This window comes from Leptidea sinapis, chromosome 36 (genome assembly GCF_905404315.1).
Source record: "Leptidea sinapis chromosome 36, ilLepSina1.1, whole genome shotgun sequence".
NCBI classification, from domain to species: domain Eukaryota; kingdom Metazoa; phylum Arthropoda; class Insecta; order Lepidoptera; family Pieridae; genus Leptidea; species Leptidea sinapis.
In genome coordinates this window covers 4,496,726-4,523,423 of record NC_066300.1, presented here as the reverse complement: position 1 = coordinate 4,523,423, position 26,698 = coordinate 4,496,726, and the positions used below count along the sequence as shown (strand labels likewise).

Genomic DNA, 26,698 nt, shown 5'->3' with positions numbered 1-26,698 from the left:
GCTCCAGTCCAGAAGATCAAATTTTTAAAGCATAAAAGATCGCCGGAATAGTTTGGATGAGGGCAGCGCAGGACCGATCGTCGCGGAGATATTCGGAGGAGTCCTTCGTCCAGCAGTGGACGATGATAAAACTCTTAACCCGAATTCGAGTTTGATCTCTTAAACCGATATGTTCGTTCGTATGATGTATAAATGTTTGTTTCCTGTAACTTATTATTCTATTTTTAAGCTATATATAAATATGAATATTGTTCGGTTCATACAATTTATCAGCTATGTCTGTTTTGGGACTACTACTTGGGCTCTGAGGAGTTGTTCGGTTTGATAACAGCAGCCGAATTCCACCACCGGATATTTATCAAAATGCAGTACTCCACCCACATCATGTTCACGTCTGGCCTTCTAAAACCGCGTGTTTGACTAGGATCTTCTTGCGTCTATACAGCCACTTTGTAAAATCAATTACCGCCTGAAGTTACTCTGAACCGATACGACTTAGGGACCTTTATATTCTTCTTCCTCTTCAAGCTTATAGCATACTCCTAACTTAAAGGCCGGCAAATAATATCTGGCATCTCTGGTATTGTGAATATCCACGGGTGATTGCCACTTCCCATTATGTGATCTTTCCCTGTCTTATATAATAAAAACAGACATTTTCTGTAAAATCTGAATAATTGTTAGATTTATCATGGACAGCCAAATATTTCATTTAATCATAAAATAATTCAATAACTAGTAATAACTAAAGATAATCATAATGAAACGCAGCATAACTACGTAATTTTAATTTTTCGTTTGAGATAAGATAGCTTTATGACAATATATCTGTACAATATAAAAAATAAAAAAAGAATCAGAATCGCGAAAGCAAGCAGATCAAAATACAACTTCTGGTAGAGCGGCAGATGAAGAGCTGGTGATCGCAGGTGATGTGCGCCCCGTGTCTTCACCACGTGCTCCACCCAGTGCACCAGCTCTACTCCAGGAGGTACAAGCCTGTCGTGGTATATCAACGACAACTCTTTTGCCTTTCTAGAATATCTGAAAACACCCCAATATTAATGTTATGGTAGAATTGGTAGCGTACAATTTACAAATCATATTTGCCCAAGTAGAAACAAACTGTTCCTAAATAATATTGGCTCTGTGACGAGAGGCGCAGTACGTTCCCCTGTCGTGAGTCATATGCCCTGCCAATTACAGTGCAGTGCAGCAGGGTTCTTAGTTAAATACAATCTGAGCGGCATCACGATTGCGCTCCGTTTTGACACATAAGATGGTAAGTCATGAGCCCAATAACTTCACTAGCTACGGCACCATTCAAACTGAAACACAGAAAGTAGAAACGCTTGCACATTACTGCTTGACGGCAGAATAAAACGCGGCCGAGCTACCCACCTAGCCGGGATCTTGTGCATAAATCCTCCCACTGTTGTGATATTTCTCTCTATTTAAATATTTATTCGAACCGGATGATTTAAAAATTGATGGGCCATTTTTAAAACGGGTAATTTGTTACAAATAATATTACCTACTCCATCCATCGTATAAACTTTACCTCTTTATTGGTGTGTATTGAAATGTCAAAGATAACGTAGTATCTGTTGTCTTTTTATAAAGGCAGAAGTAGCATTAAAAATATGAAAAATTATATCTTTTATTATAAATTTCTTATCAGCCATTTTAAAATTGCTTAAAATAATAGACTCGTCAGTACGTATATTCTCACAAAACTTGTTTTTAAAACATGAACAGTTTGCTTACTGTGGATTATTTATGACTTCGTGTATCTCTTCTCGTAACACATGAGACATGGTAAACGACAACTCTACTCTTCTTCCATAGCCGTTCTTCACAGCGGTGTCCACGTTCAGGAACTGGTCAGCAAACACCGGAATTCCAATTATTGGAACTCCAGTGTGAATACTCTCAGTGAGTGACAGTAGACCGCCGTGCGTTATAAATAGTACACAGTTTGGATGAGCTGAAAAAGGTCACGTACAAGTTACGTAAAAGTTTACGTCTAGAGTAAAAACAGAAAGGAATGTATATCCTAAAAATAATTTCAAATTAATAATAAGTGCAAAATCGAACTTGAGAATTAACAAAGAAAATCAAACCAAAAACAAATTCATGGAATTTCTACGCCATTTTCTGATGGATCATGATGATCCCAGTAATCAAGATCTTGAGAAAAGGACTTTTAATTGATAAAATTGCTTTATGATTATCATAAATATTTGTAGCAGTAAAAATATAGGGGATATTTACAATAAAGTCCTTGATTCAAGAATTTACAAGTTTGTTAGAACACAGTCGAGATATCGGATATAATATACTTATCGGTAATCAGATTATATTGTAATGTTTGCAACTTTTTGGTAAAAACAGCACGTGCTATATTTAACTGAAGGGCAATCACAAGCTAAATAATTATCAAAACATTCATTTATTTACCCAGAATGCTTAGCTGCGGAATCCAAGACTGCACAATAATATTATCAGGTATATCTTTGAGCTGGTCATCATCAAATCGCCACAGGACGGTATAAGGCAAGTCACCGAAAGCTTTTAACAATTCATTTGTCAACTCCGACGGCATTCCGCCCGTGGTTAATTGCGTTCCCATGCTAAACAATATTACGCCATTCGTACTTTTGTTCATTATCACTTGAAGGTTCTAGAAAAATAGCTAAAGCAATAAAAAATTAACACTTAAAAAAATCCTTATTCTTATAGAATTATTATTCGAATATTTAACAGATTATCATTAGTACAGCGTCAGAATGTTCTCCTATAAGTGTTACCGTTTAGCAAAAATTTTATGATAAAACTTTAAATTAGATTGTAAGTGGCGGTGTATTGCAAGAAAGAATCGGCGACGGAGACCACTTATCATTAGATAAAAATAAGAAAGCTTAATGTGTTGGTACTTTTGGGAAGAGAATGTCAGAACTGTGCCCAAGGGCTATAATCCCCGCAAGCCGAGGTTCCTACCTCGGCGCAAGTTTCAAACTTGCGTCGTAGTGGCGTCGGGTCCAAGCAGGCACTTCAAAAATATCATCAAAGATCATGTTAATACGTATGGCATAAATAAATTTAAAAGTTTTTTTTAATGGTTATACAGTAAATTTTATTACTCTACAGATTATTTTGACGATAAGGCAGACTGGAATTATTTATTAAGAATACAAAAAGATTGCTGTCAGAGCTTTTTCCGCCTTTTCATTTCTCTGGGAGTGTCATTTGTTTCCAAAGAGGAGGAAATAATTTATTAAAAATCAAAAAGAATTCTCGAACTTTCAATTTCAAAAGAGTTAACTATTTTTGTGACCTTTAATTAAAAGTGCCTCTTAAAAACTGACGACTGCCAGCTGATGTCCCGGTAATATGAATCCTCTTCTGTTGATAATGATTTGATAATGTTACTCTAGGATGAATGCTCGTGCTTTAAGTCCCATTTGTATTTAAAAATATCATAAAGTAAGTATAACTAATCTTTCTTACATTTGGCAGTGGTTTTATATGTGTTTCAATGTGGAATCCCCCGATCATCTTCAATGCAAGAGGTAGTTCTGGCACATCTCTCAAACTTATATGTGAATTACTAAAAGCTAAAGATGCATTGTATTTTATTTCATTATAATCTGGTAATTTTCGTCCTCTTCTCTTTACAGCATCTTCAAAATACTGCCTATAGGCCTTCTCTTCGATCGGGGAGAACTTGCTGTAAAGAAATTTCAATTTTAGGACGAGTTTATAGGAATATTAGTCCTTTTAGGATACCTTTAGTATGCAAAATGGCAATAGCAAATCCACTAGATCGTTCATCCTACATGACTTTTAACTCATAAAATTATCTGAAGATTCTGTGAATTGATTTTGATGATTTAAAAGCGAAATATCATTCAAAATAAAGCTCATACCTATTTAATCAGTAACTAGCCGTCGTATCACCTATGTCGTTATTTACAACTTTTGATTCGTGATGACTGGTTGCACTATGTACGTTAAAAATGTTTAGTTACCGAATCTGTTCATGTTAAAAAAAATCCAATAATTTGAGTGTTGTATGAATAGAAATAATACATTCATTCAAAATATTTAATATGTTTTAGTAATAGACAAAATATATCTATTTAATTTAAAGCTTGTTTGGACACTATATTTTTGGTTTCGCTTTTCGAAGTTTCATAAATAAATTGAGATGATGGTTTAACTACACGCGAGCATGCCACATCCATGCAAAAAAGACGGAAATTCTAAATGAATTCTGCAAATCTCCAATGATCGAGGCGCACGGGGAATTTCATTTAAAGCTTGTTTGTAAACTATATTTTTGGTTTCGTTTTTTGGAGTATAAACAAATAGAGAAGTTGGTTTGTCTACGCGAGCATGCCACATACGTGACCATGCGAACGAAAACACGGAAATTCTAAACGAATTCCGAAAACCTGCAATGATTGGCCTTGCGATTCGTTTATGGTCATTGCTAAAGCCAGGGGCACGGGGAACTGTAGTCGCTTGAACTCGAACGACAAGTCTGTTGGAATCATCGGAATACCAATATCTAACAATTGTTTTGAAGCACTGCACTTTGATCTTGTTGTAAAAGTACACGCATATTAGCTGTCAATCTAAGTGTCTTTACAGATCGCGACAAATTAGATGATTTCAAACACGCGTTTGGTTCATCAGCTGCAGTTGATCGTGGAATAATGGGAAGAGTCTGACGGAAATCACCGGACAACAGAATCATAGCTCAACCAAAAATATTTTCGTTATTACGAAGATCTTTTAAAGTTATATCTAGTGTCTCTGGTGACCTCTTGCGGGCGATCATACATTCGTCCCATATAATAAGCTTACACACCTGTAACATTTTTGCCATTGCCCTATTTTTAGCGATGTGGCAAGTTGTCTCGTTGATTTGCACGTTTAACGATAATTCCAAAATTTCCAGTTGCTCCAGGAGCATCTAAGAAATAAATTTCACCAGTGCCACAACTTCTATCAAAGAGTAATAGGCAATCTTGTGTTGGCGAACCAATGGGTACTTCTCTCTTTCATAAGAACCTTCTCTTGACAATAAGAAACACAACAAAAAAAGAAATAGCGGAATCGGTCCAGCCGTTCTCGCGTGATGGCGTGACAAAGTGAAATAGGGATTTATTTATATATAATATATATATAAGTCTTCTGTACGTGTGTTAACAGTGAACTAACTCCTAAATGGCTGGACCGATTTTGATGATTTTTTTAGTGTTGCAGTGAATATGAGATTTGTTTAGATTCTAAATACAGCCTACATATAATCCTCCTACGTATGTTAGTGATCTCCGAACGTCTGGACCGACTGTTCAAATTTAATACGTATGTACAGGACAACGTCTGTCGGGTCCGCTAGTATATATATATTTTTTTCTTATTTTTAAAAACATTATTGATCCATTACGAACGAAACAAAAAAAATATCCAAATGAGTCAAGCCGTTATTGACTTTTAGCGAGACTAACGCACAGCAATTAATTTTTATACATATAGATAATTTTTTGATCGCAGTGAGTGGCTTTCACTTGCTAAGGGCATTGACATACAAACAAACGGATGAACAGACGAAAAATATTTTTAATCTTTATATAGTTAATCCCTTTCTCCAGTTATTTTATTTTATTTATCATATAGAATGTCGAGACATTGAAATTAATAAAACACTTACAAATTCCGTGTGTACAAAGTAATCATTTGATACCATAATTCCTGCAACCGTTGTCTGAAATTAAATGGCGGTATATTCCTAGTTCGTATATTAGGAGTATACGCTGGATGGGCAGGCGTATGCATTATTCGAAAAATTTCCAAATACTGGTCAAAAGGGAAGAACCAGATGAATGGGCAGTCAAATACAGCGGAGAATCTGAAAATAAAGAATATTTTAAAATAAACTACGTTTAAAAAACCGACTTCAAAAACTGAAAAGTATTAAATAACTAAAAGTTTTATTTAATACACCTCTTATGCAAACCTTTACCTTTAATATTAATAAAATACTATTATTTATATGTGCTACATATTGATAGGTTTTAAGTCAGTGCCAAGCCCTAAACAAAATAAAACTTAATATTATACACAGCTTACTTAACTAACTGAATTAATTAAGGTTGTCTGGCCACGCGTGTCTGTCCGCTTGGATTGTTTTGTTCTAGACGAAGCAATCCGGCTCAAAGTCACGCGTGGCGAGCGTAGGTACCTTTATTACATTTGGCTTGGCACCGACTTCAAAGCTATCAATATGTAGCACATACAAATAATAGTATTTTATTAATATTAAAGGTAAAGCATTTTTTGCATGAGAGCTGTATTAAATTAAATTTTTAGTTATTTGATACTTTTCAGTTTTTGAAGTCGGTAGATTTAAACGTTCAGTTAATAATAATATATAATCAACCTGAATGAAAACTCCAAAAAAAGCCGTACACAGAAAATATCATCCAGGTAGTCGAAAATTTTCATATAAATGTTCATAAAATGAAAACTACGGGGCCAAACTATGTAAAATTTTTATGGGACCAAATGGCATCTATTTCGCATCAAACAAAAGAAGAAGGATTACGTAAATCGGATCATAAATCTCAGAGTAATCGGTGTACATACATAACAAAATAAATACCGTTCCAAATGATAACCTCCTCCTTTTTGAAGTCGGTTAGTAAAAAAAAATGGAAAATACCTTTACATTATTTTATTGCAACTATCGTGGCGCTTAAAGCATAGAATAATATAATAATAATAGCGCCACAACAACTGCGCTCGTCACCTTGAGACATAAGATGTTAAGTCTCATTTGCCCAGTAATTTTACTAGCTACGGCACCCTTCAGACCACACCACTTCGAAACACAGTAATTCTTAGACATTACTGCATCACGGCAGAAATAGGCGCCGTTGTGGTGCCCATAATCTAGCCGGCATCCTCTGCAAAGGAGCCTCCCACTGGTATAAATATATTCGCGATAATAGTAAAACTGGAGAAGCCGTGGAGCTGAGGACGATCGGATTTTGAACTTCTTATTTATTAAATAACTAGTTGACCCGACAGACATTGGTATATGTATCTATATATATAAAAATGAATTGCTGTTCGTTAGTCTCGCTAAAACTCGAGAACGGCTGGACCAATTTGGCTAATTTTGGTCTTGAATTATTTGTGGAAGTCCAGAGGAGGTTTAAAAGGTGAATAAATAGGAAAATGCTGCTAAATTAAATAAAAACAACAAATTTGTTTTTCCTTTGATGTGTCCATACATAATTTCTATGAGAGAATTTACTGACGCACGGTTTGACAGTTCTGCTGTGAAACAATTTCATTACGACAGCAGGGAGCATATTTTACGAAGTAATTTTTGATGTCATGATATATTATTGACCAATTCATATAAAAATATTATTTTATTTATTATATACAGAACAACGTCTGTCGGGTCAGCCAGTAATAAATAAAATAATGTTTTTTATTAATTTACCAATAATATTTCATATCAGCAAGAATTATTTCATAAAATACGCATCCTGTTGTTGTAAATTGTAATGAAATTGTTTCGCAGTAGAACTGTCAAACCGTGCGTCAATAAATTCTCTCATAGAAAATATGTCCATACAAAACAAATATGGGACAATGGCGGACACATGAAAGGAAAAATCAAAATTGTTGTTTTTATTTAATACCGAACACTTTCATATTTATTCACCTTTTAAACCTTCCCTGGACTTTCCCAAATAATTCAATACCAAAGTTAGACAAATCGGTCCAGCCGTTCTCGAGTTTTAGCGAGATTAACGAACAGCAATTCATTTTATATATATATAGATTACAATAATAAAGTAATTTTGTAATTATCATTGTGTTCCTGTTGTTGTGTGTGTAGGTATAAAAAGATGTATATGGCCACAGAACTTTACATGCGTTGCTTATAAAGTTGAAGTAAAGTTACTCCAAGTTTGAAACTTTTTGTCCTCATACAGAATTACATGACTTTACACTGCGTTTATTAGTAAGACAGTTAGTGTGTAGTTTCTCTTTATACAACAAAGAATTCTGTTCTATTGATTGCTTTTCAGGGTCGATACAGAAGTTGATTGAACAAATTAAGAAAATGTCTTAGTTTTAATTCATTCTCATTAGTATTAAATAATATTGCATCTCTTTATTAACTTAAAAATGTATGCTATTATTATTAATATTATTACTAAAACCATCTATAATTTTCTATAAATATTTTATTATTTTCAATTCAATATATTTAATTAATATTTATTATTTTCATTACAAATAAGTACTTTTAAAATGTAATTAATTTGCTCGCATTTTTCTATGTACTATTTAACTGTGGAAACTTTTATTGGTGAGTGATTTATATTGTAAGTTTTATTTTTTAAGTGTATTAAGTTGTACTGTTTGTTTCCCGAATAAAATAAAATAAAATGTTGCTCGCTCAGATTAAGAATTGGTCTCCGCTGCGCTCCCACTAGATATCTCAGGCGTAGTTGCAAAGTGCGGCAACTAAAACTACGCCCAAGTGGATTTAGTGGGCGTACTCGAGCCAGTCTAGAACAATGTGGGACGTTGACGTGCCACATGTTTCTGTTAAACTTTGCTAATAATAAGTGAAACTAAAATGCCGGGTTGCTAAGTAAAACTTTGTAAAAGTAATACTACAAAAAATAAGAAAAACACTGGGACCACATATCATCAGTAAGTATTTTGTATTTTATTAATTTCAATATAAAATATTACTGTTATTTGAAAGATGCCATTGAGTGTCAAGATGCCACCACGCACTTAAGCATCTTTAGTCTTTACAAACAGCCAATATACCCTACAATATAAAGGTACCGTAATAAAAAGGTATCTAGTTGTAGCGCAAAGGAGACCAATCCTTAATCTAAGGTTGCTCAATTGTAAAAAATGACAATAATTTCCAATACGCGACATGTTTTTAGGTGTTCTATTCATTTTCTAAGACAAAATCTTTAATACAATTTATCTTTAAAAAAAATTTAATGAAGTCATCCGCAGGGCATTTGCCGCTCTTAATATACCAGCTGTTTTAGAGCCAAATGGTATTTATTACCCGCCGCGATGGCAAGCGTCCTGATGGAATGACGCTGGTGGCTTGGGCACGAGAAAGGGGCTGGTTTGGGACGCGACTTGCGTCGACACTCTGGCTCCTCATGTCCAAGTTACGTCAGTTGATGCTGGAACCGCTGCTTCGGCTGCCGAAGACAGCAAGCGTCAAAAATATGTCGGTTTCAGTGAGTCATACATCTTTATGCCGTTTGGTGTAGAGACACTTGGCCCGTGGGGCCAAGAGGCGCGTAGAATGTTCAAACTACTATCTTCGCGCCTTTATAAGGCTACTGAAAACCCAAGCGCTGGCAGCTGTTTCAGTCAATGGATCAGCCTAGCTATCCAACGCGGAAATGCTGCCAGTATTCTTGGTACGCATCCACATAATGATAGTTTTAATATTATATTGTAAATATAGCTATAATATTTGTTTTGTTTGAATAAATTAAATTAATTGTATTTATCGTTAATTCAGTTAGTGGAAAAACTATTTTTATTCTTGATTTACTTAAGAATTTTTACGTTTTTTTAATAGGACCTATAGAAATGCTTACGATTTTTATATAAATCATGACTTACCCGCTATAAATCTCTGTGTTCATCCATTCAGTAATAACTACATCGTAATTCTGATTTGTATTATTGAGAAGTTTTTGCACTTTTCTGTCAGCCAGTACGTCACGAGCGACGTTCACCATCAGATTAAATATCTTCGAAGGATCACTTCTCAAATTTCCTTCGAGTAACATTTTTATATTAAACGTTGCATCTGAAATGAATAAACACATGTTTACATGGAGGATAATTTTAAAACATGGTCTTAACATTCCAATTGCATTAATTCGTATAAATTCGTCACTTCAGGCTCAGCTTCTTGCTTAAATTCAGAGTGTGAAGTTTAGTGAGTTTTCTTGAGTGTAATAATTGAGAGTTCCACTAAGAAGCGGAATCTTCACTTCTTCTTAGTGAGAATTTACACTCAAGAAAACTATTGTAACTAAGTGTAAATCCCGCTAAGAAGAGTAATCTTCACTTCTTCTTAGCGCGAATTTATACTCAAGAAAACTTAGTAACTAACTAAGTGTGAATTCCGCTAAGAAGCGGAATCTTCACTTTTTCTTAGCGCGAATTTACACTCAATAAAACTAAAGTAAGTGTAAATTCCACTAAGAAGCGGAATCTTCGCTTTTTCTTAGCGCGAATTTACACTCAAGAAAACTCATAACATTAATTGTACGTTTATGGATTTCCGTAAAATAACGCCTAATTTAATGAATTTTCTAAGTTCAGAACATTCCTGGGATGTGCCCAGACTTCTCTGAGCGAATTCGTATTTTCAAATATAATAACGTAGTTTATTAATATGTGTATGGTATGTATGCTTAGAGGTCGTAACGTCTCCAGTACTTATCTATCCAGAATATGCAATTCCTTTTAACTTTACATATGACGTATCCAATTATGCCATATTTGCTGTTCTTTCACAAGGTTCTGTTGGAAAAGATTGCCTATGTATCAAGAACACTTAATAAGTATGAGGTAAATTATAGCACTATTAGGAAAGAGCTTTTAGCCATTGTGTTGTTGCAAAACATTCAGACCATACAATATGTTTGGACGAAAGTTTATTATACTAACTATTGATCGTCCTTCGAACTGGCTATATAATCATACTGATCCGAGAAGCATTAGTGTATGAAGCTTGAAGAATTCGAATACGAGATAATATATAGAAAAGGTTAAGACAATCTAAACTACACAGGTGATGCGTTATTAAATTTATCTAGTCTTTCTGATAATCCTTCAGGACCGACAACGATTGGATACACAATTGGATTAGATTTCAATCCAGAAAACTTTGTGGATCGTGAGTTATAAATGAAGTGATTAAATCGTTTCCGTTAATATCAGCAGCAAATATCTGCCAGCGGACATCTCTTAAAATGTGAAATTTTACACGCTTCAAGACGACTGATGTTCCACAACCGGCTGTTTGACAAAAAATGTTTCTTACATTTTGCCGGATGCTGTAAACAGATAGATCCCTACGTATTAGGGATCTTCAAGTTGAAAGCATACTTCCACCTCAAAGACGGGTAAACTTATCTTGACCTCACCAACTCATCTATTACATGGTATTGCAGATGTCTATGGGCAGTTTTTTACTTTCCATGTATTGATTGTCCGTTTGCCCATATTGATAGATGAAAAAACATGTATCTTTATTCCATAAATTCTTATAAAGTATAAATATAGTTTTCTTCTCGAGAATGACTGTCACGCAAAGGATTTTTCTATTTATTTTTCGATCTATTTCTGTTTTTAGAAAAATTATTGAAACATACCTAATACTCCAGAATTGCCAACTTGAACTTGATGCAATTTTGGACTCTGCTCCAATAAAGGAAATGGAGTAATATAAGTCACCTGTAACAGGAATTAAGGACCTTATAAGTCTGGTTATTTTTTTAAGGAAGTATATGAATTAGGTTACGGGTTACCGTATACTTGATGGGAAGTAGTCGCTGTCAACGATTCTCTCATGTATTCCATGAGATGAGATGAATCACAGGAGTGGTGCTGGCCTTTTAGTTAGTTCCATATGCGTATGTGGCGTATCTTACGGCACTGGATGACTATTTCTGAGAGATCCCTGCATGACAGGTATCAGATATAAAAGATATCTCCAGTAGTATGTTATCAGCATTAAAATTCATACCTACTGGAGGCACGTTTTATGACTCAACATATGCAGAAGAAACAATGTAGAAGATAGCACACAGCTTTGGGGAGAACACCGCGTTACTTCGGGTACGAGCACTATCCGTCATCGATTTATAGACTTGTATGCTGTGCCCAGTGGGGAAGCTAGTAGTCCACTTGCATAAACTCTCGTAAGCCCAAAGGACGGAAATTTTAAGGGAAGCGCCTTGTGCCATACACGATACCTCGCCATATTCAGATTTACTTTCAGGCCTTCTCTCTTGCTTTCGATAGCAACCATCCATCTGTGTGTTAGATATACCAGAAGTGAAACAATAGACCATGGCGAAAACCGTCCTATCGCTTGTCAATCAAATAGTGACTCTTTAGGTTTACCAAGACCTGGCGGTTAATTATGCTTTCCATAATTTTGGAGAGCTGGGAGGTAGGATAGCAATAGGCCTGTAGCTGGACCCGAGCTGTCACCTTTGGAAGGGATCCGATGGATAAAAGGCAAAAGAATCATTTAAATTTTTTTTTGTCATTCGTTCAGCTGATGGTATTTGATAAACACTGCCCATAACAATGCAGTGCCGCTCAGGATTCTTGAAAAACCCAAAAAGTCTGAGCGGCACTACAACTGCGATCGTCACATAGAGACATAAGATGTTAAGTCTCATTTGCCCGTAATTTCTACAATACATAAAGTTTAAATATTTCGTTCGCACACACGGCAATGGAGAGAGATCCAATAAGAGTGAATTTTTATTTTTGAAATACGACGAACTTTAAAAACAAACCTCATGTCCCGCCTCTAATAAATTCCTCACGAATCCACTTCCAAGGATTCCGTGGCTTCTGTACGGGAACGGAAATACCAATAACACTCTGTAGCCAACACTGATGTCAAACAGTAGAACTGCAGTCACAAGGATCTTCAGCATAGTTCCTGTAAACAATTTGTTATGTTTTTAAAGTGACCCTCACTTCTAGAAATAATACACAAATAAACGCTCTCGAACCCACGACCTCTGGCCAGTGCTCCGTGCCAGTGCCAACTGAGCTAACCGTTCGAGTGACTTATCGTCATACAATCTTGTATGCTTTATTCAACTCTCAGGTTATGGTTTCATCTACAGGAACTGCATTACTGTTGATATCCAGCTCAACCCCAACATTTGCATATTAGGAAATTGACTTGAGATAACCCTCACTTCTAGGAATAATACACAAATAAAATTTGAAAACAATTTTTTTTCAAATTTTATTTGTGTATTATTCACTCGAAAGGTTAGCTCAGTTGGCAGAGCACTGGCACGGAACGCATCGGTTCGAGTCCCGCATCGTTCATAAAATTTTGTTTTCAAATTTTATTGGTGTAGTTCCTGTAAAATAAATTATTCACTTTTACAGCTGTTTGTATAAAGCTAGGGCAGCCCTATTCCCTTCATGTCAAGATTATTGTTTGTTGAACTAGGATCATACGTAAACTTTCAAACGCTGCAATTGGTATTTGAAAGTTAAACTCTTGTATTAACCGCAAAGAACATTCTTTTATATTTTAATGATATTGAAAGCATTTGCTAACATAGTTGTTGTATTTCTTGTATAATCAATCAAATAAAATCAATTAATCTCCCAGAGGCCATACAATTCATTATACGGGATATGCCCAGTGTCAAACTTGAAACGGCTATTTCATTAGTAAAACGTAATTATTTGTCACAAAATATAACAGATACATCATTATGCGAAAATAAAATATAGGAAAATATTACAAATCATTTCGATACTAAAATACAAAACTATAAAAAAGCAATTGTGTGGTTTTATGAAACCACGATGCAAGTAAAACTTTTTTTCACAAAATAACTTAGGTATTAATATCAGCATAGAAAAAAAACAAATTTATATATAATACTTTACATTTTCATAAAAAAAAAACCTTTATCAAGTGGTGTTTGAACCTACTTTTCCACCCGATCGCAATTGCATCCAATTTGAGAATTATAGGCGCCGCCCGACTGTCACGCGACACACACACAGACGAAAAAGTTTGAGATGATGTCATAAAAGTTTCACTTTAAAATTCAGAATTTCACATCAATTTAACCCTTTTGGAGTGATTGACTGACTTTTCGGTTGACTTTTATCGAAGTTATCAATTCAAAATAATAATCATAAGTAGCTGATCTAATATACTGTCGTAAGCGTTTTTAAAAAATACGCTTTTGAGCCCTTCTAATTTGGAATTTGAATTTGGTATAAACTTACAGTTTTAGTGGTAGACAACGTATATATAGATGTAGTACTGCTAAACTTACAGTAATAACTGAACGCAACGCTGTGCATACCTAGTTACATAATATAAGTATTAAATATAAGAAATTTTAAATTATAAGTAGTCATTATATTAATTGTATACCTAGTTGGTAAGCCTTCGTAATAAATAAATATATTTTATATCTAACACTATTAAATAATATGAATTATTAAATGATAGGAACACATTTAGTTCTGTTGTAAATCAAATAAATTGTGGACCTCACATGAAATTTTTTTTTTATATGAGAGGGGGCAAACGGGCAAGAGGCTCACGGGATGGGGAGAGGTGAGGCAACCGCCCATGGACATCCGCAACAACAGGTGTGTCAAGAAATGCGTTGCCGGCCTTTAAGGTGGGAGTATGCTTTTTTCTTGAAGGTCCCTAAGTCGTATCTGTTCGGGAAGACCGCTGCCGGTAGTTGATTCCACAAAGTGGCTGTGCGAGGCAAGAAATTTCGAAGAAAACGCGCGGTTGTGGAATGCCAGACGTCTACGTGATGCGGATGGTACTTTGCACGTAATGTCCGATGGTGGAATTCGGCCGCTGGAATCAACCCGAACAGCTCCTCTGAGCACTCCCCGTGATAAATGCGGTAGAAGATGCAGAGAGAACCCACATCTCTACGCAATGCTAGAGAATCAAGCCGATCGGAGATGACTTGATCGTCGATGATTCGAGCCGCTCTTCGTTGTATGCGGTCAAATGGAAGAAGCTGGTACTGGGGAGCACCCGCCCAGAGGTGAGAACCATGTGAGGCCGAATTTGCGAATATGGGTATTATTATTCAATAAAGCTTTATTGTTTACTGTAACTCATAAGCCACAATAGAAACACTTCATAGTCTTTATAGCTCCTGTAGCCATGCTGTACAGCTGGTATTTAAACATTGTGTATACTAGCTGTTACCGCGCGACTTCGTCCGCGTACACGGGGCTAAAAACGTAGTGGCGATACTTCAACAAAATTTTTAAAATAGAATAATAATAACTAGTACTTTTATACTGAATTGTGCGAAACTATTCCCTAACCATTCCAAAATATTCAAAAATGCATTAACATTAACATTAATGTTCAAGTTTTGACTTCCACCGGCACTCCCGGAGTACAACCTGTTTTCTTTTACACCTTGGGTTACATAATTGGAGTTTTAATGAAGATCCCTTTTTTTGACAATACAATAAGTATAGCTTTTGTCACACTAGTGTAACAGTGAAAGAATTGTACAAATCGGTTCAGTAGTTTTGGAACCTATTAAATGCAAACAAACACTCAAGTCTTTCCGCTTTATCATATTAGTATAGAGTACTAGAGCTGCTAGCCTTCGAAACGAACGTAGTCGTATTTAATACTCAACAAAAAATAATGTCTCTAATGGACGCCACTGTCTTTTTAAGTGTAAGCCAGTGAGTGATGTATTGTTGAATCGTTTCAATAGAATGTCACCACAGCACCACCAAACAATATAATTAGCAATGTTTTATCTTGTATGATTGTACGAAACCTTCGTTCCGCCATCGACTTGCACTTCACTTCTTTTTATTTCAAGTATCAATCAACATTTAAGCTCTTCTCAGACTATATATAGTGATAACTGTGACATTCATAATGTTAACACGAGGAACAAACATGTTATGCCAACTACTCGGTTGGGTAGAGTTAGTAAGTCTTTTGTTGGGCGATGTATATGCTTCTACAATATGATCCCAGAAAATGTACAAAACAAATGTGTTACGAAATTTAAAAGAATTGTTAAAAAAGGTTTGTGAGGGAAAGGTTATTATAGCATAAACGATTTTCTTAATGACACCACGGACTGGGATTAAAGCGAACACCCTCAGGCTCTTTAATTATAAATGTTTATTGTACGATATTACATTGTAATCCATATTTTATATAAAAAAAACAAAGCCCGCTGAGTTTCTTGCGCCCATTCTTCTCAGGTCTGAGGCAGTCTCTTTTGAATGGGTGGTAGATTTTGACGTTCAATAAGTGATTATAGATCCTATTTTGAATAAAAATATTTGAATTTGAATTTGATACTATTGTGATATATAGTATACCAAATAAGGACATATCGTTGACATAACGCGATATTATCCCAAGTATATGGCAAGCTCAGTTGACCGCGATCTTTGTAGAGTGTGCACACGGTCGACACAATTGATTTAATACTGGATAGTCTTGAAAGTTCATCGAGCGATGATAATAATGCCGTATTTGAAGAAAAATGCCAGTGCATGGATATCAAATCATATAAAGTTCAGAGGAGAACGGTGATTCCAAAATTTGTGAAGATAGAAGAAGGAGGAAGAGGACGGCTCAAGATCTAGCACAGCATGAACTCGCTTAATTTTATTGCGTATAGTAAGGCAATAATACATCGTACAGTGAAATGTAAACGTGTCCATAATAATGTACGGTACGCGATATTATTGTGCTACGAACTTTATGGTATATTAGACCTGAATACGGCGCGTCTGTGTCATTCGCTCAGCGTACGCCATATTGCCCAAATGTATAGATTTTTTTTTAATGTTTTGTGTGCTATTTCTAGCATTCACACCGACGAAACTGGGCATATTTATTTATAATAAGCAATCTATTAACTCGACACTGAACACTATTCTAGAGCTGTCCAGAACGAATCGAATTCGAGTAATTTCCGGTTTGATGTCTCGTCTTGGCGCGGCGCTACCATGTTCCGTGCCAGATTATACGCAATGTTTTTCATCGTCTTCTATACTTTAAACAATAATGGTATCTAAAACGTACCTACTTATTTCATTTATACCGACATATTGATTCTATTCATTCTATTTATGCGGACATATTGTGCTCCAGCATTAGCACCGGTCCTTATTGTTCAGGCATAGTCCTAAAATGATGGAAAGCTCGAATCCTTTCAACCACCGCGGCATTGCCATTACCTCGATTATCTGCGAATTAGATTATCAATAGCCTGCTCATAGAATACTTGGATCTAGACTCTCGAAACAAAAATTCGGCATTTATATGTAGAGCTACGTTCGGTTCCGTGGTCACTTTGAAGAGAAGGCCAAACTTTCATTTCATTTCAAACTACCGCAACTGCATAAGGCGCTCCCTATTCTTCGATTTAACCGCATACAACGAAGAGCGTCTCGAATCATCGACAATCAAGTAATCTCCGATCAATTTGATTCTTTGGAGTTGCGTAAAGATGTGGTATGTCTCATTTTCTACCGCATGCATGACGCGGTGTGCTGATAGTAGTTTTTAAAGGGTAGTAGTTTGATACCAGCAGTCATTGTTCAATAATTCGAAAATCATGCAAACTCATCAAATCATGTTGGCGACGGTATGCTACAAAGCGTACTATTTTAAGGCAAATGTACTTTTAAATGTAAATAATCATTAACATAGTTCTTTTGTTTACTTGGGACAATATTCTATTGTCATAGTAATGAATTGATGTAAATTGAATTAACGATAACCTCCTGTATAAACTATATAAACTAGGTTATCAACAATGTAACATTTCATTTTAATTTAAGATAAATTATACTTCATTTCGATTGATTGTCTGCTTGGTAAAACAATTGATCGATTAAATAAGAAGATTTTGTAATGAGTAGCCGTAATAAGTACTGAGTAATATGGAGGTGGACAGCCCAAACCTCTTTAATAGCTTTTGTCGATGGTCTTGGAAAGGACACGACCTATTTTATTAAATTCCTAGATAAACGCCTCCATGCTCGTGAAGGGGCCCTACGTCTTGTGGCTGATGATCCTGTCATCGAGAATCGTGCCTTTGTTTTAGTTATTTTCTTTAAATTCTTAAAAAGTTTAAATTTTTCCTATAATACCTATATTTATCTACAGTGTGTATAAATTAATGCATCCACTGAACTCATGAACTCTTGAAGTTTTTTATGTTTAACCTACTCTCATTTTTTATTATCAATCAAGTATGTTGAAACGTTTTACGATTTTGTTGCACCACTTTGCAGAGATTGTGTATAAATAAAGGATTTGTAATAATATAGTGAAGCAGTAAATATTGATTTAAAAGACACATTTGCCACATCAAAATTTCCGAAATTGTCACAAACGATAAAATGTTACTTTGAGATTTTCAAGAATAATTTTTGATTTAATTTTAAATTTAATTTAATTAATAAATATCTTGATCGTTGAGTCGTTTTTTTTTTTCAAAAAAAAAAGACAAGGTTTGAGACACTTGATGAATGTTGATCTTTTACGGTCGTCATGTTCGAGTTTTGAATACAGGTTTATTGCCTGCCGGAAATGTTTGAGGACTAGGGGAACGCCATTACATTAAGGATATTTTATTATTTGCTTCATTAATATTACAATTTCGGGTTAATATGTACAGTTTTGCTCGGTTTTAAACAAACTTTATTTTACTAGAGCTGCTTATATAGTATATCGTTATTGTAAAGAAAAAGACACCTTAGACACAACGAACAAATAGTGCGTAATTAAAATTAATGCTACAAGGCACAATGTAGATAATTTTGAAGATAATAATTAAGAAATAAGTTTTTAATAAATTTTTTTTCATGGTATAGACATTTTCGTAGGTTTTGATAAATTCATAAATTGGGAACCACTGTCGCTACTCGATGTGATTCAGGCGTCCATTGCAGCTGAACACAACACGTGATTTTAATATATCAAAATATTCATATATATGTTAATTAAGTCCGCCTCAATTCGTAAACACTTCAAAATAACCAACCCAAACTATCTCAAGTGGATGATATCAGTTTTATTAACTTCCATACTTGACCGTTAACTATATAAAGCCGAACTTTGACAAATATTTATTACTGCGATACAGATTCTGAAAAAGTGTAGCCAGTAACCAGATTTATCATTAAAATGAAAGTATTTCTCGGCTTAAGTTATTTGCTGCTGGTCAGTATTGTATCGTGCCATCCTGCAGAACAAGATTCTGGTAATACTTTTTTTTTTTAATTACATTTGATATTTGTTTATGGGGCGGAAGGAGCATACTGTTTTTATAGGGGTTACCTAACACAACACATAACAGAGACATAGCTGTCATCACAAATCAACCTAGCCGGACATTAACCCTCATTGATGAATGAAAACGCGATAGGAAATCGCAAGAGTCAAAAATTGTCGCAACGTTTTTACAACATTCTAATTAAAATTAATTATTTATGTTTTTTCCGATTAATAAATAAGCAAAGAACTTATTGCTCTCCCACCAAAAATAAACAAACCGTTAAATAACAATATTGCAGTTATTAAAATCAGTAAAATTATAAAAATTAGATTAAATAGAATCTCAGGAAAGATCGAAGAACCAAAACATTTAAGATTCTCAAAAAGTATAGTATCACCCGAAAAATGGGCAATGGGGAGGGCTATGCTTGGAGTTTCCCTGCGAGATCGAATCAGAAATGAGGAGATTCGTAGGATAACCAAAGTCACCGACATAGCCCTAATGATTACAAGACTGGAGTGGCAGACGGACAGATGGCCGTTGGGGCAATAATATCCTCAAATGGCGACCACGTACCGGAAGACGTAGTGTTGGTAGGCCCCTCACAAGTTGGACCGACGATCTGTTCAAGATCGCCGGAATACGTTGGATAAGTGCAGCGCAGGACCGATCGTCGTGGAAATCTTTCCGGCTGATGATGGTGATGATAATGATATCACCCGAACGGGAGGGGAACTTAAAGAAGTACATAAGGAATGGATACCTAGACTAAACCGAAATGAAAAAGCTAAGCGACGAGAATATTAGCAAATTAGTAGCAGAAAGAAGTATCCTCGGTCTTAGAAAAAGTAATAAGGTTAGAAATATTGAAATAAGAGAACTAACTAATTTAACTGATAAACTGAAAAGAGTTGATATATTAGAATGGAAATGGACAGATATGCCTGATGAGAACTACGGATGAAAAGTGGAGCAAAATAGTGACAAACTGGTATCCTAGAAACTCAACTAGAAGTGGAGGTAGAGAACCCAATAGGTGGGAAGACAAAATAAGGGAGACATTGGGCTTACTGGCGACGAGCAGAACAGAACTAATAGGGGACAAGACTCATTGTAACGAGTTAGAGGCAGCCTTTGCCATGAGGCAAACTGAGACTAGAGACATTATATTATAGTTAGTAAGGAAATAGTATTAGTTTATTTATTACTTCTCTAGTCCTCAGTAAGAAAACTTTTTACGAATACCACGGGTTGAAAATAATAATCAATAAGTTTAAGATGAGATTCATATACTTTGGCTTCGTTTAACTCTTGTGAATTATGATTAATATAATTATTTTACCTTAGGTAGATGGTGTGTAAACGTCTGGGACGAAGGCTGTAATAATGGACAACTTCCTGGATCAGGTAAGAACTTTATAACACACAAATTGTAAATATCGTCTTCTCATCTCAAACTTTTATCGAGCACTGAACAGACTGGCTGTAATCCGGTCTTCACTGTATAGTGCACCAACTTTATTGTATTACAGATAATTTAATCATATTATTATCAATCCTTCGATGTATTAATAACAGAAATTTTACCAGGGCTGTCACTGTTTGTCTGTTTAAGGGAAAAATGTATTCAATATAATAGTATCTCGATTGATTATATTTACCTAGGAACTCCCTAATAGGAAACATTAGCAGCAAGTTTTCCATACAACCGTTCTCGTTCGAATATTAGCTGAGGCGTTTCTCAGATATAAGATTTCTAAAATAACATACCGTCGTGCTAACACAGTCGAGACACTCATGAGTGCGATAAGGCCATATAAAAGGACAAATGCGGCTCCGACTAAAACTGAATAAAATAAAGACGTGTGTGCAATGTGCAATTATGATATAAGAGGCTTATGGTAACTAAAGTATGAAATTAATACTTTGGTCTTAATATGGTCAAAATATCATTGGAATACTGTGTCAATTACTGTTTTTGATCTTGTTGTTGATACAGTGCGACTGCTGCACAATTTCAAATAAAATTGGCGTCCAAAAATTCAATCAACGGAATCGGTGTATCCGAAGCAAAATTTACATTAAACCTCTAAACTGCATATGAAGTCCTGGTACATGTGGCTAGGATGACACATGATTTCAACCGCTATGAAAGACTTTACTATCACCGCTACCAAATTTATGTTCTCTTGGTGTCTATGTCGTGCACATGACGTCAGAATATATTATGGTATACTCGTGTCATACATAAGACAATCTCTTCTTCAACTTTGATCGCCTGGCACCAAAACACTGTATAATATTTCGCATCTCATTTTCACCCACGTTAAATTTTATGAATTTATGTGTTCTGTCTCTTTTTACTGTCTCGCTAATTCGTTTCATCGACTTTCAAATCACAACGCTGCTAATGAAGTTTTCACTTCAAAAATCAGGGTTTCCTTCTCGGAAATTTACTCCTCCAAAAACTAACCAATATTAATGAAATTTTGATAACTACATGAAAGGGAAATATTCTGTGTCAGACTGTTTTGATTTTGTAGGATTTGTCTCTTTATATTTATTTTATCTCTGTTTATGATTTAGCCCTTTTTGAAGTAGTAGAAAAGCAAAACAGAGAGACACGGATAATGATGATATTAAGTTTAAAATAGGAAAAACAGTCGAGAGCGTTTGTATAGAAAAACGCCCACTAATGTTTCCCCTTCACTACGAAAGTCGTCAAACAAAACTGGTTACACAATATGTTTTTTTGTGAATTATATAGGTGGCGATGATGATTATTTAAATGGTGGCTTCAATCCTGGCAAGAGATGTGTTAACCCGTGGGACGCAGGCTGCTCTACTGGACCTTTAAGTGCTGCTGGTTTGTATTTTTTTTTTATTTATTATATATATGATAATGAGGAGAAATGAGCGCATGAGTCTCCTTGCACTTTCAAAATACCAAAGGATTCACAGGAGCGTTGCTGGCTACCTTCTGAAATCGGCAAGTGCCGCAATGCACTAGATTTTACAGATACAACAAAATCGAAAATGCCGTACGGCACACTACGCCCTGGCCAAGTTCTGACCATAGTTTGGTTTTTAAGATGGTTTATTGTGCATGGTCTTATAGCTTGTTTCAATAGCTTTCTTATACATTCACTCAAATCATCATAATTATAAGCAATCTATTCATTCACGTAAAATAGACCGCTTTGACAGGCTATGGCATACCGCGGTCCGGGGGCACTTGCCGATTTCGAAAGGTGTTGGATTACCAACTTGTGTGAAGGTTATATTTGCTTGAACGAAATGAATTTTTTGAAAATTTGACTTTTACTGAATATGGTCAAAATACCCCACCGCATAAAACATATTTATATAATAAATATAATTTGGGGTGCCGTGCTGCCCTCTGTCTATCTGTCAGTAAGTCCGTCACTGCAGACCCCTTATCTTAGTAAGAAGTGGAGGTAACTTTAAAATAACGTAAAATAATAGTGTTTTTTACGAATATCAAACCTCTGACTTAACCTAATCAATAAGCAAAGCTACTTACAAAATAAACTTATATTTGGATCCACTGATGAATCAAGAAGTTAGGCCAGTACACGAGAATATTGAAGACCAAAGGGCTTGTTCTCATACAAAGAACGACTGCGGACGAAATAAAAGAAAATGATACCGTAGTTTAAGAATGTTGAGTAGCCTTGGTCTTAAACAAACAATGGCGACAAACAAAACAAAAGGAATAATATTCATTATTTGTTTTATATTACGAAAATATTCAAGTGGGAGGTATTTACCTTATCTTTACGTTTTTATTTTTGTTTTAATATAAAAAGAATTTAAGATCCCATGAGGAGTTTAGAGGGCTTTAATATTAAAAAAATATATTTATATTGCTGTGCTGCTGTGGGGTTCGGGTATTAAAATGATAAATCAGACTGCGACTATAACCTCATTTAATATACCCTGTAAGAGCTTTCAAAAATAATTATAAATCATTTACTTTCAGCCATTACCCATAGATATACAAACAATCTTAACTTAAATTAAATTACATAACACTGTTGAGTTTAATTTGATATTAATTAAATTACAGATAAATTACAGATATGTCACATTTAAAAAGAGAATAATTAATAATAATAATTTAAATTCAGAAAAAAATTCCATAATAATTGTTAGTAAAATGTCCTAAATTATGTTAGTATAATTATAACTAAACAGGCACAGGAAGCCGCATAAATGCCTTTATAATTGGCGCATCATAATGACTAGCAATGGTTTCCAGAATGATGTTAGGGCTACCCCGAAACTTCCTCAGCAAAGACACGGTTCTTTTGCGTTGGATGGCATGGAAGCCGTCCACCCTCGCATCCACGAACATTGCCGAAGCACGGCAAAAGCGGGGCAGCCCCAACATCAACCTGAAACCATTGTTGTACTGAACGCGAAAGGCATTAAGCGTTCTTTTAGTATATCTGACTGCTTTTATAGAAGGTTTGTCTATTGTCAAACCTTAAGTGTGTGTGAATATTATTATAATATGTATAATACACATCTCAATCAAAAAATCATCATCAGGCATTCGCAAACACAATTAATATCATTTGATGGTACGAGACTGATAAAGAGACTATATCCACGACGATATCTCTATGATAAGTGTTATACGAATGGCGATAAGATTTGTTACTATGACTGCAATTGCCTTGTAATCTTAATACATAGTTGCAATAATTAAAGTCTAAATCAGTAAGCAGTGATATGTACCCACCTAAATAGCAATTAAAACAGTAACTATACCAATAAAATTATTACACTTCACCGGTTAATCTTTTTTTTAATGAACTGCTAATTTTTCAATAAGATATCTGAAGTTCATATTTCGCTATGAGATTCTAAATGGATCCGTAAATACACGAGTTCCTCAATATCCGGACCGTCCGCGTCGCGTCTGTCCGTCGGAAATGTCTGTAAGCGATAATCGTCCCGCATGTATTTATGACAACATTTCTATTCTTATTTAGAATTCCAGGCATCGGACATATCTGGTGATGAAATATATAACATAATATAAGAAGATCAGATAATTTATACGTCTAGATATTCTCGTGCTGTTAAACAACCGATAAAAACAGGCCAGAAATATTAGTTTAGTGTGCGTGACAAGCTACGTCGTACACTCGCGATTTGTATGACACTTTGTGTTTGTGTGCGTGAATTGCTCAAAATAGAGGTTAGTTCTAAACTCAATTTATTCACAGCTGTCATAGTTAATCTAGGCCATAGTTTCTCAACCTTATTTTGCTCACCGCCCACTTTGAGAATATGTTTATTTATTTTACTTTAGTACGTGATTAGCGTAGGTATATTTTTTTGCCTTTTTAGACTATATTTATTAATATACCCACGCCCCATCTGCGCCATCTCAATGCCCCCTAATTTTTTCTAAGTCTAAAGTCTTCTACTGCCCCCCCGAAAGTCTCAAACGCCCACAAGGGGGCGTTATCGCCCACGTTGAGAACCTATGATCTAGACGTTATCTAATTATCTAAGATGAGAACATGAGAGAGACCCAAGAGAACATAACTTGTCCACTGGTTACAACTTATCTTTCAATTAAGGTAAACGATGTGTATTATCTCAATATATTTTTTCAGGTGGGAACGATGATAGTTACAAAGGCAACAAGCACCCAGTGCATCCAACCCGTCAGGAATTACTGGCGAAACTCTTCAGGGATTATCAGTTCCATAACTAATTATGATCATTGTACATGACTTTATTTACTTAACTGCTTGTATAAGATAGTAATCAACATATTTAAATTGCAATGCTTTTGTGATTAAATTATTTCACCTAGAGAGTCCTTGTATTTCTTACAGAGTTGTGTTCGATTTCTTTCCTGATTATTGTCATTTAGTAATTATCTACAAGTTACACTATATTTTTGATATACTCTTAAATAATATTATTCTCAACGGCACCAAATTTGGCCCAAAGTAAAAAAAAATAATATTGATTTCTGCATCTGCAAATGTTTCCCTGAAAGTTATGCTTAAGTGGTATGAATTACTTGTAGTAGACCCAAAACTTCACGATGATCATAAAATTTAGAAATTATATTTACAATTTTTTTAATTGATTTACAAAAAAACCGCTGTTTCGGTATGTGCTGATGAACCTTTCCGTTCCGGGATACTGATCGCGCGCGTTATGCTTCAGATCGGCGCGCGCGCAGCGTTCTTTCAATGCATATTATTTTACGTGTATTAATAGATTGCTTAAAATTAGGATGATTTGAGTGAATGTATCTATTGAAACAAGCTATAAGATTATATAAAATAAACCATCTTATAAGCAAAATAAGGGTCAGAATTTGGTGAGTGTATAGTGTGCCGTACGACACTCTCGGTTTTGGTGTAACTGAAAAACTTAGTGCCGTTAATATAAGTTTGATTTTTACACAGATTCAAGTGACTGTGGAATTGAGTAAGTATATCGTTTTATATTCAACTCGATAGCTTCCCGCGTTCCCGAGATAAAGGGTCTTGACAGACAGACAGACTGATGGATCCGTAATAAGGGTTCCGGTTTTTCTTTTTCAGATACGAAACCCGAAAATGTAGTAAAACTAATAATAATAATTCTCATTGATTGACGCGAATGTTACATCAGCACCATCAGCCGGAAGACGTCTACTGCTGGACAAAGCGCTCCACCAAAGATTTCCACGACGATCGGTCCTGCGCTGCCCTCATCCAACGTATTCCGGCGATCTTGACCAGATCGTCGGTCCATCTTGTGGGGGGCCTACCAACACTGCCTCTTTCGGTACGTGGTCGCCATTCGAGGTCTTTACGGCCCCGACGGCCATCTGTCCGTCGAACTATGTGCCCTGCCCACTGCCACTTCAGTTTCGCAATCATTTGGACTATGTTGGTAACTTTGGTTCACTTACGGATCTCCTCCTTTCTGATTCGACCTCGCAAGGAAACTCCGAGCATAGCCCTCTTAGCGACCATGAGCTTTCTCATAAGGCCCATAGTTAGCGACCACGTCTGCGTACCGTAAGTCATCACTGGCAACACACACTGGTTGAAAACCTTCGTCTTCAGACACTGTGGTACTTGGGACGAGAAGATTTTACGGAGTTTCCCGAACTCTGACCATCCGAGTTGGATTCGACGAGAGACCTCTTTGGCGAAATTGGACCTGCCTAACTGGATTATTTGCCCAAGGTAGATTCGTCGACAATTTCGAGAGTACAGTTCCCAATTGTTATTGGAGTAGGTGCGACATGTTCATTAGACATGATTTTCGTCTTGTCCATGTTCATTTTGAGACCTACTCCTTGGGAAGGCTGTATTGAGGCCATCGAGCATATGGCTTAGGTCTTCCATGGTCTCTGCCATGATTACGATATCGTCTGCGAATCGAAGGTGAGTGATGTATTCGCCGTTGATGTTGTTTGCCCAATCCGTTCCAGTCTAGAAGCTTAAAGACATCTTCCAACATTAGAATGTTACATATTTAAATAAAATACTTTTCAAAGGATTGAAACGCACGAT

The 26,698-nt window shown here is 35.6% G+C and overlaps 1 protein-coding gene and 1 long non-coding RNA gene across 5 annotated transcripts; one reads left to right on the top strand and one right to left on the bottom strand.

The window, feature by feature from the left end:
- Positions 1-773: 773 nt before the first annotated feature.
- LOC126975618 (UDP-glycosyltransferase UGT5-like) lies at positions 774-22,766 on the bottom strand. Of its 4 annotated transcripts, none has more exons than XM_050823604.1 (9): positions 22,678-22,766; positions 12,633-12,781; positions 11,475-11,556; positions 9,709-9,898; positions 5,723-5,920; positions 3,511-3,730; positions 2,461-2,683; positions 1,768-1,987; positions 774-1,044 (listed from the first exon to the last, which is right to left on the bottom strand). In XM_050823604.1, the coding sequence occupies exons 2-9, from the start codon at positions 12,774-12,776 to the stop codon at positions 777-779; spliced, it is 1,545 nt and encodes a 514-aa protein (XP_050679561.1). In that variant the 5' UTR covers positions 12,777-12,781; positions 22,678-22,766; the 3' UTR covers positions 774-776. The 4 variants fall into 4 exon arrangements, with proteins under 4 accessions (XP_050679561.1, XP_050679560.1, XP_050679562.1 ...); XM_050823603.1 differs by lacking the exon at positions 22,678-22,766 and adding an exon at positions 20,476-20,621; XM_050823605.1 differs by lacking the exon at positions 22,678-22,766 and adding an exon at positions 11,631-11,782 and having other exon boundaries at positions 12,633-12,757.
- Positions 22,767-24,213: 1,447 nt separating this feature from the next.
- LOC126975652 (uncharacterized) lies at positions 24,214-24,993 on the top strand. Its single transcript, XR_007731771.1, has 2 exons — positions 24,214-24,363; positions 24,788-24,993. It is a non-coding gene; the product is annotated as an uncharacterized LOC126975652 (long non-coding RNA).
- Positions 24,994-26,698: the final 1,705 nt, after the last annotated feature.